Below are 17,525 nucleotides of genomic sequence, written 5' to 3'. Positions count from 1 at the left end.
ATTTAGAAAAACCCTCTAAACTTGCAAAAATAATCTTGGGTGGTTCTCACTGCATTCAGAATGCAGGTGTTATTATTTATTAATGGACTGGAAGGTGCCTTAGACTCACACTTCTTCATGGCAATGGGAGTTTTTAAAATGAAAGAAATTGAGCCCTCTAAAACATGAAGCAGGGTAAGAATTTTCCTCATCCTAGCATGTATACATTTTCTTCACAGTGAAATATGAAATATTTCAGCATTATAGTTGAACACCTATTGGAGAATATAGGGTGTGTAGACACTCGCATGAAAATGAAGCCATCTCTACCATGTCTTGAAAAGCATCCTTAGTGAGCTTGTGGCAGCTGGTCAGGTATAATGAGAAGAGCACTAGAATTAGTCAGAAATCCTTCTTTCTCATAAAATAAGAATAAAAATATCTTGGAATGAAATAACTCTTGAGGGATCACACGTGCAAAATATTTTATAAAATTGTCAACTATTATTTGTTTTGCCTTGGACACAGATCTGGTTGTGTCGCTTCTTCATTGGAGTCCCTTTGTGGCTCTCTGCTCAACCCAGGCTTTGGCCAAAGCTCTATGGCCTGACGTTCACATCATGAGCTGGACCTGTGTTCCTTTCTCACTCTTTTATGTTTTGCTCCTCTACAGTTTATGCTCTGGCCACTTGGGTTGAGTCATTTGTCTCTGAATGTGCTTTGTATTTACTTTTGCCGGTGTCCCAATTTTTGTCTAAAATACTTTCAGTGTGCTGAAATCCCCACTCTTAAGCCTTCCAGACTAAATTCCTCCTTTCTTCGTACGAATTTCTAGTACAGTCGTCACAGGCCACCTGCTATTAGTTGTATCTGTATTATTCCCTTTGATAGACTAGGAGAATTTTGAGGGTCAGATTTATGTCTTACACATTTTGGTACAACTCTACAAAACCTACCACTTCTTCACATGTAGATGATATTTAGAATACTTAATGAAATCAAACAATGGGTTATGTGAGTTGAATTGAAAAGATATAATAATGAACTGAATACTAAGAAGATAATATACATATTTTCTTTTATTAATATCACAGGAAGTATATTTATTATATTACATTAAATTAAAAATACCTACTTGTCACACTATCAAAGGAGAACACGAGGGAGATCAAAATAATGGAAATTTGTATCATCTTTGCTTATCTGTTTCATCTGAGAATTCTCAGTAAGTGGAAAGTTATTAAATTATTATTCATCAATGCAAACAACAAAGCTGTACTGCTTGAAGGCAAGTGTGCAGAGATATATGACTTAATATTGTTGCCAAGTATGTAGAACAACAATTATAATAGGCAAATCTAAATGCTTTTTTAAAGTTACATATGTGAAAAGAGATACCTGAGACCACCTATAAGTGAAGTTGGACCTATATCTATCAGTATCCAAAATGTTTAACCTTCAAAGAATAAAGATTGGAAAGATTTGATGACAACACAATTTGAGGGAAGTAAAAGGGAAGAATAATTTTATCATAGATCAGGGGTTGGCATTTCTGTAGGAGACCAGATAGTAAATATTTTTGACCTATGTGAGTCATATGGTCTCTGGGGCAACTACTCAACTCTTCACTACAGCTTAAAAGCCACCACAGACAATACATAATCATAGCTGAATAATCATAGCTGATTTACGATAAAAGTCTACAAAAGCAGGTGGTAAGTTGGATGTGGCTCATGGATTATACGGTGTCAATCACTTAGATTTTTGGTTATATGTAGCTGGCATTATTATGATGAAGAAGGAGAGGTAATTTTGTCAATTAAATTGTTTTATGCAGCACAAATTAATTGCTATAAACAATCATGTTAATGTCAATGTTGGAAACTTAAAAAAAAGCCAGAAAATAAAGGAAGAGCTGAGACATATAGACTTTTATCATTAACTGCCCATAAGAGTCAAATAAAGAAATTAGGGTATCGTGAATCATTAGTAAAGTATTTCTTAAACTGTGTTTCTTTGAACTCTTATGAACTTTAAGATGTTAATAGATGTTCTGAGAAAAAAGTATTCTTCTGTCACATAAATTTATAAAATCCTATATTAAATATAGCTTATTGGTAATAGTAATAAAAATGTCAAGTAGCCTTTATGAATCCCTTATTGTATGCCAAGTAGTTTCTACTATTACAGAGGTAGAGTAATACACCTAAGTCACTTGGCTGCTAAGGGGTGGAACCTACTCTAAAATCCAGTTTTCACCTCCCTGTCAAGCTCATCGCTGTTGAATAATACATACTGGCTCTCAAACCTTTTAAAATGCTCAAGCAGTGTCAATACACTAATATACACTTCACATTTCTAAGAACTGTTAAAGGATAAATCATTTCTCAGATTTACTTGCCCATGAAAAAAAATCAGAAATCCTTACTGAGAATCTCACACATTGCTTGTGTTTCCTAGAAAAGAGTCTGGAAGAGGCTACATACATCATTACAGTGATTCCCAAATCTAGCTGATCATTAGAATTACCTGGGAAGCTTTAGAAAAACATAAATGTAAATAATTTCAACCCAAATCAGAGAGGGAAAGGTCAAGGAATCTGAATTTTTGCAACATTCCTTCCTGAGATGATACTGAGCATACATCAGTCTACGAATATTTCTTTGTTCTAATGCCATGGAACTAGAGAGTTTTGCATACCTCATCCATTTTTCACATTCCATTCCTGTCTCATAGTGTCTCATAGTGAAAGGCAGGTGCTTGCAGAGTGAGAAAATCGAGAACATGAGTCCTCAGTTCCTAAAATCACTAAATACATGGCAAGAACAGCTAGTTTAGTTCCTTTGTTACTTTCTAGTATAAAGTAGTATCCATGAAAATAAACAGGCACTGTTAATCTGATGGGATTTTATTTTAATTTGGCCTATATTATTTGGTTTAATTATAGAATTTTTCATTTTAACGGGGGTCCCCTTTTATCAGAGCCTTTGCAAACTTAGATTTCTTTTACAAATTGTATTCTATCTATGTCAAAGACTGATTTTAGATATGCCAATATTTTATTTTTCTTGTCTACTTGTAACTCTGTGTTGTCATGGTGATAGGTCCTGATACCACATTTCTATAGACAATTAGCTGAAATAAATCTTTGCATCCAACACATTTATTGGAAAGGAAGATGCAAATGAGTGATGTTTTCTTGTTAAACCTGAACATAGTAAAATGTAGAAAAAAGACCACAGGAAAGCAACGTATTAATATTGCCTTTGCAAATAATGAGCTATGTCATTATGGTCTTTTCAGTAAGTTTCAGTTGTCCTTTGTTTATCATCTGTAAAATAAGGAAGTTAAGCAAAATAATTTCAAAGTTCTTTTTTAGATCAAAAATTCTATAATCAACTCTTAAAAGTAGGAAGGATCTTCACTACAAAAAAAAAACCCAAAACATAATGCTTGCCTTTATAAATAGGAGAATGTACACAAACTCATATACTAGAAAGCTAGTCTCATACCAAGAAGTAACAATGGTAGTCAAAGGTCAATATTAAAAGGATTGAAAAGTACCAAACAAGTAATGTTTAATTAAAAAAAAACACAAAAAAATCTATAAGCAGGTAGAATTGTTAATTAAAAATTTATATGTAATACTATAATTTTCAAGTTCCCAATACAATTAATTTTTCATAAGATGTATATGATGACATTATTGCATCTACCCTATAGTTAGTTATAACAATTAAAATTATTTGGGTTTTGTTTATGGTCACATACATAATGGGGGGAAAATTAAAAGTTGTGTTCATTGGACTTTTTTCCACTTTAGACAGCTTTATACAGGCATAAAATAATATCTGAAAACTTTTTTAGGGGATGAATGATATTTCTTGTTACTTTAGTACTTTATTCACTCTTTTCATAGTGTCATTAAATCCTTTCAAAGAAAGCTTTATTGTGATATATTCTATACAGCAGGCTAGAGTCAAGGAAATTGACAATGGAGGTGTGTTGGAGTGAAATTACTGATGCTAATCAGCAGTGATGATAAAAGTCCAAAGTACAGACTCTAAAATAAGCCAGTCCCCAATTAATAATGGCCATTTTTGAGAAAGATGCTCTGGATAAGCCAACCTACTGATCACTTCAAACTGTCTCTTAGTTATTTGTTTCAAGCTCTTCCTGGAAAGCTTGGCAAAATACAACTAAAAAAATAAACCAGTAAGTTTTTCTTGTGCTGTCCTTCATAAAACACACTGCCTGATGTATAAATCAAGCTGTAGGAAAACAAAACTAAGCAAAAATATGGTCAGGGAGAATAAGGAGGAGTAGAAAAAAGGATTTACCTAATCTTAAAGTAAGATTTTCTTAAAGAAAGAACATTCCTGGTCCCTCAAATTTCTTTCACACACATACGTAAACACACACACACACACACACACACACACACACACGCCACAAATCAATGCATGTATGGAACAATTTCTATTGCGATGGTATGTATTAGAGTATCTACATAATTTGCATAAAATATGAGACCTGAGCTATGAAATAAGATGTAAAATAACAGAAAAAATTATCCTTGCTGATGTCATACCATTGACAGATTACATATTTCACAGTGAGTAAAACCACCATTAAAAATGGACAAATTTTGAACATTTCCAAAATCATGTACAATTGGAGTGAAAGTCTGAAAGGGAGACTACCAGGTCTCTCTTTTCAGTTTCATATTCTCACACTATTAGAGAGTAAGGAATGGGCAGTGATGTCTGTAAACAGCTGATGGCTGACCTCAAGTCTGGGGTAATCACTAACAGTGACAAGCTCCGCAAATTTCGGATGTGACTGCAAATCAAACACCGATCACCCCCTGTGCACAGGGCACAGAAGCCCAGTCACAAATCTCTGTAGTCATACTTATCACACAGTTATCACCATTAACAGCAGCATCTTGTAATATGAAGGACAGCAATAAATATCAGTGGGTGAGCATGAAAAACTATTCTTAAGTACAGCTATCCAAAGGGCTAGCTGACCATTAATTCCCTTAAAATTTAAAGCAAGAGACTTTTGCTGGCTGGAAACAGATTATTTTACCCCATCCATGGGTTAACTTGGAAGCCATATAATCTTACAATTGTACTCCCTCATGTTAAATGTGTTCAAAGGAAAGGATCATTCCCAATTATCACAAGCTTTTGAAAAAATAAAATGATTTTAAAAATCTGATCTACTCCCATTTAGGGAAGTTCTATAGAACTAAAAATGCCAAGTGAGCACAGTGTAAAAAAAAATGAGAAAGGGTGAGAGGAATTTTATAAATTTAAATTTTAACAAAATTAACTTCTAATCTTTGAAATTGGTCAGAAATTTGAACAAATTAAGTAGAACTCCCACATTTGCTTACCAAGATGGGAATTCCCCATGGAGAATACCCACTTTGAGTCTGTTCTGCATGCTGGGGCTGACACTCAGATGAGCAATAGGCATTACTGATTAGCATTACTTAATTTTTGATATTTTGTAGCAACTTGAAAGGCTAAGCCATTCCTGAATTTACTTAACTGCAATTTTAACATTAAAACCCGCCAACATGCTCTGCAAAACAAACTGTATTTTACAGAGTCAGCAGGTTTAGGAGTTAGTCTTCTCAACTTCTCAACAAAGATCCTCAATTATCTTTGTTGTATGAAATTACGATGTTTTCTAGGACCTTTTTTGGTGGAATCGTACAAATGCCCCTGGTAACTCCATTAACCATTTAATAGTTAATCTTTTGGAAAGAATCTTTTAAAATCCCACTCATATTTTCAAAATCTACCTATTTCTGTTATTAAAATAACTGCAACCCTCACACCTCTGGACAGATGTATTTTGTACCCCATTACTTAGTGCAGAAATCTTAGTTTCTGTGCCTTTCATAGAAATTGATACAATGGCAGGGGGTGGGTGGGATGCAGAGAATTGTGTTTCTGTAAAGTGTTAACTCAGTCTCTCAACTGAGCTTTCTTCATAGCTTCCATTTTCTCCTGTTTTTTTTTTTCATATATTTGATCATTAGCTCCTAGTACGTGTTGCCTTCCATTCTTTACCCATATTAAAACAAACTGACATCAAATAAATCTCCCAGACCTAAATTCAAAAATCCTTTCTATCCAAACACTTTTACATATTTAGTACCACCATATTGGATGTTAATGATGGGGGGGGGCACAGATTAATGAGAAACCTGGAAAACCTGTCTTCCTACGAACATACCCATTGAAGGCAAGTCAATTCTAAACCTTACCTGGCATTGACATTATAGGTGTGGTGATTTGACACAATACCCCAAATGATCACTTTTCTGTCCATATTGCTGCTTTCTTCAAGATTTAAATATTAAATACAAAATCTTGGGCAAAAACTAGGCCGCTTATCCCAGCCTGAAAACATGCTTTCTTAAAGCGACAACATATATACAAAATATGCAGCATGAGAAAATAATCACACTAAGTCCTCTAAAAATAAAAATCAGCTGCTTGACCAACTACCTTCAGTTCATAGTGGGAGAAGCACCGAGGCCAGTGCTTACAGAGGAAGGCATGTGGTGGGCAAATCCAGATCCTGAGTTAGGGACACTGGGTGTTGCCTACAGAAAATCACTTTAAAATGAGGTTGGCTATGCAAAGACTGAAGTAAGATCTCTTGCAGCTACATATACACTAAATCAGTGTAAGTTTTTAAAGTACTAAAAAATAAAAAAAAATCCAAAAAAGGCTAATTCTTCCTGAATGGGAGTTATAAAAATACTGAGCAAAATAATTCATTTCTCCCTTTGGGAAACTCAGCATGACATAGTTAAGCACAGAGCCAAAGCTGATAGAGTCTGTGTTTCCAATCAACTTTTTTTTTTTTTATGAAACGCCTTTGTAATTTATTATTTATACTCCTTATGTCTTAAGAAGTAGGTTCCAGTGTCACTTTGCCTGGATATACATAAAAGAAAGATGAGAGAACCTACTACACAGTGACCTTTATCTTAATACAATATTACCAGAATGCTGGAAATTTTAGAGTTTTCTAAAATAGAGAGAAATCCATTTTCAAAGCTTGCATCAGTAAATGTTGAAAAAAATTCTTTATAAATAACATTATTCTTATCAGGTGACACATGTGGATCAATTTACATTTGAATATAGTAATCAGAAAAATTAAGTAGGGACATACGTTTTGCAACTGTATAGAGTGAAACAGAGCAACTAAAAAACCAGGTGGTCATTGTAACACTGGCATGGAGATGGAATCCAAGATGAGCCTTGGTTAGGAAGGGGTAGTGAGGAGGAAAAAGCAGGATGGAAATAGAACATGAACAATGTGTGTCATCTTTAGGGACCCAAAGAGCACTCTTTATCTGAATTTTGAGTGCTTCTTTATTTAGAATGAAGAGATCAACATGCAAACAAAAAGAAACTAAGCATTTTTAAGGGAACTCGAACTTTTTTATTCTGTGGGTTTAATTAAGATCTGACCTATTATGTCAATTCACCAAAAATGCACCGAATGGTCCACATGGTTGCTGGCGTTGGGAACAGAAGAAAACCCTGTCCCCTAGCCTCAAAGAGTTCACTGTCTAGTGGGAGAGACAGGTGGTTTAATATTCTATTATTGCAGTGTGATTGAGGCAGTAGAAGTGGTGAAGAGCTTAGATTCTGCAGCCAAGCTGCCTGGGTGTGAATCCTAGTTCTACTTTATAGCTGTGTGATGTTGGACAAGATAGATACCTTACACTTTGGTGCTTCAGTTTTCTTATCTGTAAAACAGTGCTAATTAAATTTTAACCATCATAGTGTTATTATGAAATGAAATAAGTTGTAAGACACACAGAGGTATTGATAGTATCTGGCTATGATTTCTGTTCCTGTTTATAATGGTATGCGCAGCATGCTGTGGGAACATAGAGGAACATTGTGAGACCCAGCCAGGGATGCAGCATGGAACAGTCAGAGAGGGTTTTCCAGTTGAGATGAGATTTAAATGGGGTTGTGAAATAGCCTAGTAGGACTTACACAGGGGTGTAAAGGTTAAAAGTATAAGACAGCACTGCAAGCACCCAAGGAAGAGAAATCACTGAGAGTTTGAGATACTTGAAGAAATCAATGAGTAGAATCGAGACTATATTAGGAATTTAGATTTTTATCTTAAAGACTTTCCTGAATGTTTTTATCCACATGCATGTTGCTCATCTCATTCTCTGTTTTCTGCAACAGCTCCACCTCCCTAGCCATTAATTTTTCTTCACCTCTATTCAGTTCTATACTTGGCTACAAGGTAATCTTACTTAAAAAACACTTTTAACTGGGTCATCTCTATGTACAACAACCTGCATTTACCCCTTGTTATTCTTTAGACTGAATCTAAGTATTTTTGTCTGGTATTCAAGTTCCTCTTTCCTCTGTCCAAAAAAACAAGTACAAATTTTCCTCTCTCTTATTGTAATAGCATTCTAGTAATTTCCAGCTTCCTGTTATTCCCATCTCCCACCTCTCTTTGCAGATTTCACACTAATCTCTGATCTTGCTCAAGCAGTTTCTTCTTTGGAATTTTAATCTATCTTGATCAATTTTAAATTACTTAAGAATAGGCTCAACTTTGACCATGCTGAAGAAAAAGAAAGTTTCTTTGACCAAACATCATATCATATTTACATGCTTCTGACAGCATAGTGCCTTGGCGTTGAGCTTCACGAGCACATACTTTATTTTAAACTGATTTTCCCCTCCATTCTCTTTCCATATTGTTCATACCTTCCTTGTGAGTGGAGATTTTGCCTTATAGGTATCTTACTTTCCAACGTAAGTATGTCTACAGTATCTTGTATATCTAATAGCCTAATAAATGTTTGTTGGATGAATATATTATATGTAAAAATATCTCCTATTAAGCCTTCTTAATAACATGCCAAGATAATTATGTGAAAGTTCCATATATCTTTTGAAATTAGTTACTTGTCTCTTGCAAGCTAAATTGGAAGAGAATCAAGATGATATGATCGCTGATATTTACTTAGATATATATAGGTCACATAGATAAGTAGAACATTTATAAAAAGTATTGGATTTCTTTCAATGCAGTGACTTTTAAGGTTGAACTTTCATTGTAAAATGTGGGTAAAGACATAGAAGAACTGTGAACTTAGAGTAAATCCCTGGACATTAGAGTTTAGAAGGAAGAGAACAAGTATTTAGTCAATATCTGTTGTGTACCAATCATCACAAGGCTGCTAATTTTGCATAAATTATCTCTTTCACTCATTCTAATATATCTTCCAAAGAAAAGACATTATTATCATGGCCATTTTATGGCCAATGCAGCTCAAAAACTTACATGATGATAAATTTGGGATTTGAATCTAGATCTATCTGACTTCTGAGCCAAAGTTCTCTGAGAGGTTGTTAGAATGGCAGTATTGAGAAGTAAGTTAAATAACCTGACGGTTTTGGACAAGTAAACTTTCTTGGACTTAGTTTTTCATTCTTATGAACTTTCCCTAGATAACCACTAAAGCTCTTATAATTCTAAATCCTTGTGGAAAAGTGGCAACTGTTTTCTTTCATTTTTTTTTTCATCACATTTAAAAATCTTAGGGCATAGAGAGTCAGGTAGAAAAGTTGTGCACATCAGGGCTGTGTATTGACTATAGCAGGGACATATAATTAGAGTGAAGTAATTGTCAACTTTTTCTTTATATATCTCTTATTGTTTGACATGGCAAAATAGGTATTACATTTATAGTAAATTTAAAAGTCTAATAAATAGAGGGAAAACTGTAGCCTCTTTAGTGGTGAGTTGACTAAATTCAAATAATCAGTCAATATCTATCTTTACTTATTTATTAAATGTTGATGACAAAATTATATAAATCTCAGAAACTTTATTCAATGTACTTTTTTTTGCTTGGGTTAGGCTATTCTACAATGCCTCCTTGCACTCTACTCTCAATAAGTATGCATGTGAGAAAAGAGTGATACAATTCTAGAACCATGTGTAGAATCAAATCGTGTTGACTACTTGCATTTAGTTTAATTATTCTAAAAGCGTAATAGTTAATGTCAAGATGTATATTTTAGAGACCATAAAGCTGTTAATAAATGTACTATACTGTTAACTATTGTTTGTTATAAATAATGATTTTACTAGACTCTCAGTCTTTTACTTCTCAATATTGTACAACAAAGTATTGTCTGTGAAAGAGAAAAGTCTAGGATAACATTTATGTATAGGAAAGTTGAATGTAATCATTATTAAATTTCTTCTCATGCTATAAGGAATCTAGTTAAAGTATTGGGCATTCTTGGGTAAATTACAACTAGCTTGAACCCATAACCTGGAATGGACCGGATGCTATGAAATGTCAATACACAGAATACTCTGATCATGATCAGTTTAAACCTTTTATCCACATATTGACTTCTTCCAGAATTTGACTGTTGTAGAAAAGGAAGTTGGGTTAGTGCTAAAAACTGAACATTCTTCTCTCAGTCACACTAAAAAGTAGCTATATCTTCTTTTGCTTATAAGGTTCTGAGCACCTTTCACAGAACTTGGTTAGATGAAATGAAAGTCTTTCATATCAAGCCATCAGAATGACAGACACTCCAAGGCACAAACTGCCATTACATTTAAGGAGAACATTTTGATATATTAATTTATACCTTCAGGGTTCAGATCTGGCTTATAGGACATCCTAATTAAAACTAGCCATTTGAGAAAAGAGACTCAAAGTGAGATAAAAATGAATTCCAAATTACTTAAAAATATGACACAAGCATAAAATAAAGACTGTGAAATACTATGGAGGCTTGAAAAATGGTCTTTTTTTTACTACCTTTGACAGGGACTAAAATTCAGTTCTCTTTGGGGTCCTGCAAGCAAAAACTCTAATGAGCAGAGAACACAATGCGGATGGTACTCTACAACAAGTAGTCCTAATGCATATTCATAATATAAAGACCATAGCTCAGAAGTGCATCTCACTTGCACTTGCATTTCCACACACTAAATATAATTCTAGACTATAGTTAAATGGCTCCAAGAACAGGCAAATAGACCACACACATGTGCGCAAGCAACACACACGCGCGTGCACACACACACACACAACTTTACAAAATTTAAACATTAAACACATAGTATACAAACAAAATGATTTCCCTCAGAAAACATACTTTGTAATAATAGAGAAGAAGTGATTAAGGGCAAAAAAATGCTATTAAGCATACTCCATACTTCTGTAGGAAGAGGTTATTATTGTGAAAACTTATATATTGATCAACAAACCACTTGGTTATTTGCTGACCACAGTGGTACTTAGGCTAACTGGAATCATATTGTAAATTAAAGGGAGATTTAAAAATAATTTCTTCCAACTTTAATGTAGTAATCTACTAAGTATGTGGTATGAAAAGTTAGTACTCAATAAATATGGAGGGTAACTCATACCTTAAATTCCTCCAAGATTTTGTAATTTTTCCCATGATATTCACAAAAGTTTTTCACTTCTTTGCACTCAGGACAGCATCCATTGTGTTCCACTTTAGTACACTTTGGGTGAATTTTAGGGCATTCTGGCTGATCACAAACAGGTCCATCCAGAGCACAGACACATGGACAGTTGGAATGCCCTGGGAAAAATCGTTCTCCCAACTTGTATACAAAGCCGCTGTCATCCACACACCCTTTCCCTCGATAGTCATCAAAGATCAGATTGTCATTACTGGAGGTCTGGTCACCTTCATCAGCAGGATAGTCTTCATGACTGATGGCAGCAGAAGTGACTAATCCAAGGATGACCAACAGAAGTATGCAAGCTTCATGAATATGAAGAGCCATCCCCCTCCTCAAAGGCTTCTGGATGTGCTCCTAATATTAAATATACTCAGCTCCTTCCATGGGAATACAAGAGGGGTAGGCTGAAAATAAATATTTGAAAAGAATAATTTGACAAATATAGAGAGAATATGGATTTATGTAAGTCCATGTTCTTAACCTTTTTATTTGGAATCTATCTGAAAGATACTAAGACCTCAAATAGACTGAGTTCATGCAACTATCTACACTTTATTATAAAGTTTGGTGAGTTTATTCTTGGCAATATAAGCATTAAAGTTTGTCCATCATTTCACGTAGGAACCTTAGGCTTGAATTTGCCTTCTTAATTTCAAAGATCTGGCTATGTTTAAATTGTAAGAAGTGGTTTACTGAGCCTCAAAAGGTGATTACAAGTAGTTAAAAATGGCTCAAGAATGTCTTAATTCACATTCTCTATTATTCTTTGAAATGGATTAGTCAGTGATAGAATATATGCTACAATTATCTGTATAAAAACTAAGAGATTAGTGAGAAAACTTCTACTTCTAAAAGAAAGGGAAGAGACCAATAGTTGAATACAAATTACAATTGAGATGAGCTAGTATAAAGGCCTTCCTACTTGACACCCATAATTGGAGAACAACAATGATCTCAAATGGGATATTCATTTCAGAGAACATAAATCTGGATTTTAAAACATAGCTTAGAAGAAAAAATAGTGCAACTATTCCATAGTGAATAAGGGAAAGAAAAATGTAAATAGTAAATAGTACACTACAACTCCATGTATTGAAAAGAATTTGCTAAAAATAAATGTATTTGTATTGTCCACAATTTTATTTTACTCAGGAAGTAAGCTCCTAGTGGGCAGGAATGATGTACTTGTGATTTTTTTTAACAGGAATTTGAGTCTATTATTCATGGAATACTACTTGAATTAATTACTTCAATATAAAATATATACCATTCACATAGTCTTGAAAATATACCCCTCTTTTGATATCTCAAACATATTTGATTTAGGCAATTTGCACAAAAATGCCAATATAAAACTGTTTATTGAAATTCCTTAAAATAATAATGAGTTGTTGCCATTCACAGAAAGTATAACTAATTAATTTGGTGACATTGACTCATGTAAACTTCACTTAGTGCTTGGTGTGCAGTGTTGGTAATGGGCTCCTATTTAAATGTTTAGAGTGACTAACTCATACAAAGGCTCTGGGGAAACTGTGACTTTAAAGAGTAATAAATAAAAAAAAGTGTTGTTAGGTAGTTCACTTGTCTATTTAAATTCTATTGGCTTTATGCCAATATTGCTAATATTGTATATAGGACATTTTCAGATCATTTATAAATGTTGTTTGTTCGTATACTTTCAGATTGTAAGGAGTAATGATCAATCATCTCTTTTCAGTATGACCTATACAGACGATAATTTAAAAACAACATAAAGATAGCATTGGGACACTTCATCAACTATTATATTTGCATTTTAAGTAATATATGCAAATTATAGAAATAGTAAAATGGAAGGTAGTATATTTATGCCCTCCTTTAAGAGAAAGCTGCTTTCTGATATTAGGATTCCTTTTGGGTAGGTAATGATAAAGGAGATAGATTTATTTTAAAATATGTCAAAAATAATGAGTCATGACAGAACAAAAAAAATGCAAACCTATAATTCTACTTGAGAAGCTGGAAGCTCCCTTTGACAAAGCATTTTTTCCTTTAAATTACTACAGAGACCACAAACATAACAGAAGCTTCTGAAAAAGCATAAATGTATTTTACTGATTAAGGCATGCATTTATACATCTCTCACATATTTATAAAGTTATCTTGGAAGAAAAGGAAGCTATTGTGCTTCCTTGTAGTATTCCAGTAGTGTCTGTCAATACATGCAAGATAAGCCATATAAAATACACATATCATTCTGCTTCAAAAGGACATAGAAAGAAATTGATCTCTTTGCAAGCTACAGGTAGGCATTAATGTATTGTGTTATGGTAAATGTAAACTTAAAGGTAAAAATAGGGGTATAATGGCTACTTTATATAAACCTTAAACGTGCTTTTATTATATGAAATACATTTTTAAATCTGCATGTAGAAAACAAGGTTTTCTTTTTAATATAACAAAGTTCCTAGGGTATTAAACATTCCCTTTTCATAATAGAGCTGCTTTAGTGCAGTTAAAAACACTATTTAAGGGAAGAAATATTAGAGAAATCAAATAAAATGTTTATCTGGAGATTTTTAATAAGTAAGTAAACACTGCTAAACTGAGGATCACTTTCCAGCTAAACTTTCCCCCCTCCCCATATTGCTACATATGATTTTAAATGACTGCATCTATTTCTTTGAGAAAACAAACATAACTCATGTCATAAGATACACTTACCTAATCACTCTGGAGGTTAATGGTGGTGGTGGGAGTCATAGACCAACATGAACTAAAAGATCAGGTATGTTTTAGGAAAGCAGTTCCTCTTTAGTTATCCAAAGAATACATTTTCAGGCATGAATTAAAGGTAATCCATTCTCTCTACCTCCCATTTCAAAACACAGTCAAGAAGCAGTCTCCCGCCCTTCCAGAGAGAAACACAGCAGACACACATAAGAAAGATGCTTTGGACCTGTCTTCAGAATTCAAAGCAAGAAGCAATGCTGGTCCCGTAGAAATCCAGACCCCAGTAGCAGAATCATGTTGAACTTATATTTAGCATTTTCTCAGATCCTTCTATGAAATTTACCGGCTGATTACACCTCCTCCACACATGAGTTCACTTACACAGTGTTTGGTACGGCAGTAGAGGTGATTTGGCTAGGCTCTGAGGATCACAAACAGCAATAGCATGCTGTAGCTTAAAGCCCACTCCGCTGGCAGTACCATCAGCATCATCCACAATATGTTTCTTGAATCCCCTCTTACACACCAGAAAATACTAACTGTGGACGTGAAAGAAAGGAGCAACTTTAGCTGGGTTTCTGCATCACTGAGAGCAGTTTGCAGACTGCTGATTTGGAGCTCATTCGCTGGCAGCCGGGAATTCCTCAGCACCACGGACAGCGCCAACAACTGGCTTCAGAGCCCAGCACGGTCGAAATCCGGAGCTGCTGCTTTAGACCAGGCTAGAGTGTTCTCTAAAGCAGTCCCACTTTATACAGCTGATGCAAGCATTAGGAGAGGGAAAGCCCTTTTACATACGAGATACTTATTGGTATTGAAATTACAATAAAAACACAAACATTGTAATTATACCTAATGCATTCTTAGATGGGCTGCAGAGATGAAAGTTCCGGAAAAGCGTTGAATTTAGATTTAAGCCATCTGCAGTCTTGATTATTATTAATAGATAAGGCATAATCATTGTCAAAGAATCTGTGAAAACATATGCTCCCCGATTCTATTTGACCCTTTGGTTGCAGAAGGACTTTGCATATGCTACATGATTAAACTTCAGGTCTTCCTGCAGCTTGGATTTGATTTAAAAAAAAAAAAAAAGTAGCCCTGTTCTGCAGTTTGTTCTCTAACATTCAAAATCAATCTCCTGTAATTCATCTAGTCTGTCATTAGGCGTCATTGTAAAGCTGTTTCTTTCAAACCCCTAGCAAAGATGCTCTGTCTCTAAATTCTTATCAAAATGGGAAAGAAAAAGAGACCCAGACACAAATAAATGAGCAAAAGTTATTTTTTTATTGGTAACAGTACGAGCACTAAAATACATGTCCAAAGCATGTTTGCAGGCAAATTGTAAATGTTACCTGCTTGCATATTTAACCAGATATTTCCTGATCTGGTACTACGCAAGGTATTTTCAAGCCTTAAAGGGAATGCCCTCTGTAGTGGGATATGCTGACCATCAAGACCACGTTCGAACGGTGCCGTCAGAACCTCCGGAAAACAAATACTCTCCGTCATGAGAAAACACGACTGTGTGAGCCTCACTCTCGTGGCCCATCAATTTGTGAATCTGCCCTGATTTAAGATCCAGCAAATGGATAACCCCATTGCCACTCGCCTGAGCTAAAACTCGACCTGAGAGAGAAAGAGAGAATATCAAAGTTTAATTTCAAGCAGTCATAGTTTATAAGCAATGGAAACAGTTTCAGTTGTAATTCAACACTCATGTTAGATGTCAGTCATTAAATATGAGCTCTCATCTGTGTAGGAAATAATTCCAGTCAAAATGAAGACACGCCAATGGTTAGATTATAAAAAGTTTAAAATAAGGAAGTAAAACATAATGCTCTACCTCCTTTATATGCAGAGGTCATCAAATGCCCTGCTACTCTCTTTATATTGGGAATTAGTAAAGAATTTTGAGAAGATGAGGATGAAATCAACTGAGCAATGCAGGTTTATTTTTCAAGTCAATTATTTGTGAAAAAATGTCCAAAAGCATAGGTTCAAAATCTATGTCCCTATATAATGGATAATTTACATTTTCAACTTTGCATTATACTTTAACTTGTTATAATTATGCTAAATCTTTACTTAATTATAATATACATTTATGCTTTAAAAACTTTGACACTTATGAACTTTCTTTTGGAGTTGGAGTGAAAATAGATACTCTCATTTAAAGGATGACTTAGGTTTTTTTACTCTAATTTAACATTCAAAATTATGTTAAACTAAATTTATATTGCATAAGAGCTAAATATAGCACAGAGTATTCTCATAATTTTTATACTGTATAATTTTTAGTGAATAATTTCCTTCAAGTGAAAAACATATCAGCAATCCAATGCTAATACTTTTATTAAAGTAGTAGCAAACTATCAGGAAGTTTAGAGGTAAGTAAAAATAATAGAATAAGTTTATATAAAGTCAGTATGTGGGGTAGATAAGCATAATATTAGTACTATCTGTGGGATTATCTAATCATACTTAGAAGGCATATTATTATTCCAGTAATAACATTTAAAATTAATTAAACTCCCAACATGTTAGATACTAGATTTAGTACCTAGTATATGAATAACTTCATATAATCCTTACAAGAATCTAATGATGAAGAAAATATTAACTTCATTATATGATGAACAAAGAGAAGTTTGGAAAGGCAAAGTGACTTGCTCAAGAGAACACGGTACGTATGGAGAGAGCTATCATTTAATCACTTTGAATTCATAGCCTGGGATTTTAGTCATTGTGTTTTCCACATCCAGCATAGTATTATTATCAATGATGCCTTCTTGACAGATTGTAAGTAGGTGATATATTGTGAAAATAAAATTTTTGTTTCACAGTAAAAATTTTTTAATGATATTGTTGTAAAAGTCACAGTAAAATATTTAATCACAAATTATATTCCAAATTGTCATGATTATTTCAAAAACAGAGAAAAGTTATAAAAGTAAAGCTAACCATGATAAATATGGCCTATTTGCAAACCTTTATAACTACTGGGCTACTTCATCTAGAACAAAGCCTGACACAGCAAAGATCCTTAGGATGGATTAGAGTGTCCAAAGAAGCAGATGCGAATATTTATTATAAACCCTCTTCTACAAGTCTTTGCTGACAGAGGCATTACATATGGATTCCACTTCTAGCCTCATTCTATAGACAATTGCTATTTGTGACTTTACTATTTTTCTTGTAGTCTTCATATAACAGCTAGGAAGGGGACAAATATTATTTTCTATTTTTGAAACCAAACAGAATCAAAGTCCATAAAGAGAAAGGAA

At 34.0% G+C, this 17,525-nt stretch overlaps 2 protein-coding genes across 3 annotated transcripts in view; both read right to left on the bottom strand.

Annotated features, from left to right (window-relative positions):
• Window positions 1-15,423, bottom strand: part of VWC2L (von Willebrand factor C domain containing 2 like) — a 160,011-nt gene extending 144,588 nt beyond the window's left edge. The window contains exons 1-2 of the mRNA XM_015074550.3: window positions 14,230-15,423; window positions 11,458-11,927 (exon numbers count right to left, since the gene is read on the bottom strand). Coding sequence (XP_014930036.1) covers window positions 11,458-11,847 — 390 coding nt within the window. The 5' untranslated portion in view covers window positions 11,848-11,927; window positions 14,230-15,423. The remainder of the gene's footprint in view (window positions 1-11,457; window positions 11,928-14,229) is intronic.
• Window positions 15,424-15,506: 83 nt separating this feature from the next.
• SPAG16 (sperm associated antigen 16) overlaps window positions 15,507-17,525 on the bottom strand; it is a 983,948-nt gene continuing 981,929 nt past the window's right edge. For both annotated transcript variants that reach the window (XM_027051529.2, XM_027051521.2), the window contains one exon: window positions 15,507-15,867. In XM_027051529.2, the coding sequence (XP_026907330.2) occupies window positions 15,692-15,867 (176 nt within the window). In that variant the 3' untranslated portion in view covers window positions 15,507-15,691. The remainder of the gene's footprint in view (window positions 15,868-17,525) is intronic.

The sequence above is a fragment of the Acinonyx jubatus genome, chromosome C1 (assembly GCF_027475565.1).
Source record: "Acinonyx jubatus isolate Ajub_Pintada_27869175 chromosome C1, VMU_Ajub_asm_v1.0, whole genome shotgun sequence".
Classification (NCBI taxonomy): domain Eukaryota; kingdom Metazoa; phylum Chordata; class Mammalia; order Carnivora; family Felidae; genus Acinonyx; species Acinonyx jubatus.
This window is presented reverse-complemented; position numbering and strand designations above follow the sequence as displayed.